The sequence below is a fragment of the Rhincodon typus genome, unplaced genomic scaffold (genome assembly GCF_021869965.1).
Source record: "Rhincodon typus isolate 14 unplaced genomic scaffold, sRhiTyp1.1 hic_rhity00007040, whole genome shotgun sequence".
Taxonomy (NCBI): Eukaryota; Metazoa; Chordata; class Chondrichthyes; order Orectolobiformes; family Rhincodontidae; genus Rhincodon; species Rhincodon typus.
In genome coordinates, this window is record NW_025972678.1 from 7,618 (window position 1) to 9,551 (window position 1,934).

Below are 1,934 nucleotides of genomic sequence, written 5' to 3' on the forward strand. Positions count from 1 at the left end.
TGATCTCTGTTTCTGGGGAGGGATCTACTTGTATTGGAGGTGGGACAGGGACCACATTCTGATCTCTGTATCTGAGGAAGGATCTACTTGTATTAGAGGTAGTGCTGCGAAGGTTCACTTGATCGATCCTTGAGGTAAGAGGGTTGTCCTGTGATGAGAGACTGAGTAAATTAGGTTGGTATTCTCTGGGGTTTAACAGAATGCGCAGGGATCTCATTGAGACAGACTCGATTCTGAAGGGTTTTGATGGTGTCAGTACTGAGAGGTTATTGCCCCTGGCTGGAGAATCTAGAAGGCAGGAGAACAGACTCAGGATAAGGGGTGATCATTTCAGAGTGAATTCAGGAGACATTCCTTCACTCGGTGGCCAGGGGGCTGTGAATTATAGGATTCCCCTCCCCCAAAGCAGAGGTGGATGATCCTTTGTTGAATATATTGAAGGCTGTGATCGGCAAAGAGCTTTGTTGCCTCAGGGAATCGAGGGATAGGGGGAGTGGGCAGGAAAGTGGAGTTGAAGATGCAAGATCAGCCAGGTTCATATTGAACAGTGGAGCAGGCTCAAGGGCCGAATGGTCATCACCTTCTCCTAATTGTTGCATTCTTGTGTGTTCTATTTTGCAAAGTAAGCCTGAAATGGGGTTGGAGTGGAGAATGTAACTGCAAGAAAGCAGTGACTAGAAAGGATCGGACCCATCACCATTGAGCGCTGATGTCAGTTTTGTGCAGTCCTGTTGGTTTTTGCTACAACTGCAGGCCTGGGCCTAGTTCCTGGGCAGCCATTGCAGTTGGTGCTATGCCCCCAGAGGAAGCTGGTGTGAGGGGGTTTGTGTGTCTCAGCGGATTTGGTATCTTATTGAAAGGGTTTAGCTGTTTGAGTGATCAGGAGCAGTCACACAACAGGCCAGAAAAACCCATTGCTGCTCCCTGAAACACTTTGTTCATTCTTTCCAGATGGCCTCGTACTTTGGCTATGCTGTAGCAGTGACTGACATTAACAACGATGGGTGAGTTCGCTCCTCTGGGCTGCTTTTCAGAGGAAGTGATTGTTCAAATACCTACCAAGTCTGATTTCCTCTCTTAATCATTCGAGCATGTGTTGGTGTGTTCTGCAGTCTATTGGTGGGTGGGTGGGGGGAGAGAGGAAGAGTAGGTGGGTTTGACGGAAGTTGGGGGCGGGGGAAAGGATACTCTGAAACAGGCCTGCAGCCCTTTCCAATTAAACACTGGACTGCCCACATGTTTGGTGTCCTGTTTCGGGACTAGGAATGCGGGCTCCTAATTTACAGGCCCTCCCCTCCCTGAGATGTGTTTAACATAATAAGCTGTGCCTTGAATGGCTCTCTTCCGTGTTGAAAATGTCAGCAAGCTTCAATCGGGCAGTGCTTTAGATGCCTTCTCCCCTCCTCCAGGCACCGGCAGTGAAATGTTCCTGTGCCGAAGGGAGGCCATTCCAATCATTGTACCTGACCCAGCTCGCTAAATAGCGACTCACTGGGCCCCCTTTTCCCTGCTTTCTCCCGTAATCCTGCAGGCCCATCCTTTTCCAGTAACAGCTTCACTCTGTGGTGAAAGCCTCAGTCGAAGCCAGGCCCAGTATATTGACAGGCGTTCCAGAGCTGAACCACTCTCTGCTCACGTCACATTGGCTTCCATTACTTTCAGTCTGCAGCCTCCCATTCTCGATCCTTTCACCTCCAGTCTCTCTCCCTAACTACTGCCTAGTGAACTGGGGGAAGGGAGGCAGTGGACAAGTAATCCAGGGACCCCAGGTTAGTGGTCTGGGGCAAGGCGTTCAAATCCCACCACCACAGCTGGTGATATTTCAATACAGTTGACAAAACAAAGAACTGAAAGCTAGTCTCAGTAATAGTGACCGTAGAATTCTCAATTTTTCTGCTTCGCTAGGGAAAGAAATCTGCCATCCTTACCCGATC

At 49.4% G+C, this 1,934-nt stretch overlaps 1 protein-coding gene across 1 annotated transcript in view; it reads left to right on the plus strand.

The window, feature by feature from the left end:
• Positions 1 to 1,004, plus strand: part of LOC125482203 (integrin alpha-5-like) — a gene marked incomplete at both ends in the record, with an annotated part of 7,723 nt that extends 6,719 nt beyond the window's left edge. Inside the window, one exon of the mRNA XM_048594214.1 lies at positions 952 to 1,004. Coding sequence (XP_048450171.1) covers positions 952 to 1,004 — 53 coding nt within the window. The remainder of the gene's footprint in view (positions 1 to 951) is intronic.
• Positions 1,005 to 1,934: the final 930 nt, after the last annotated feature.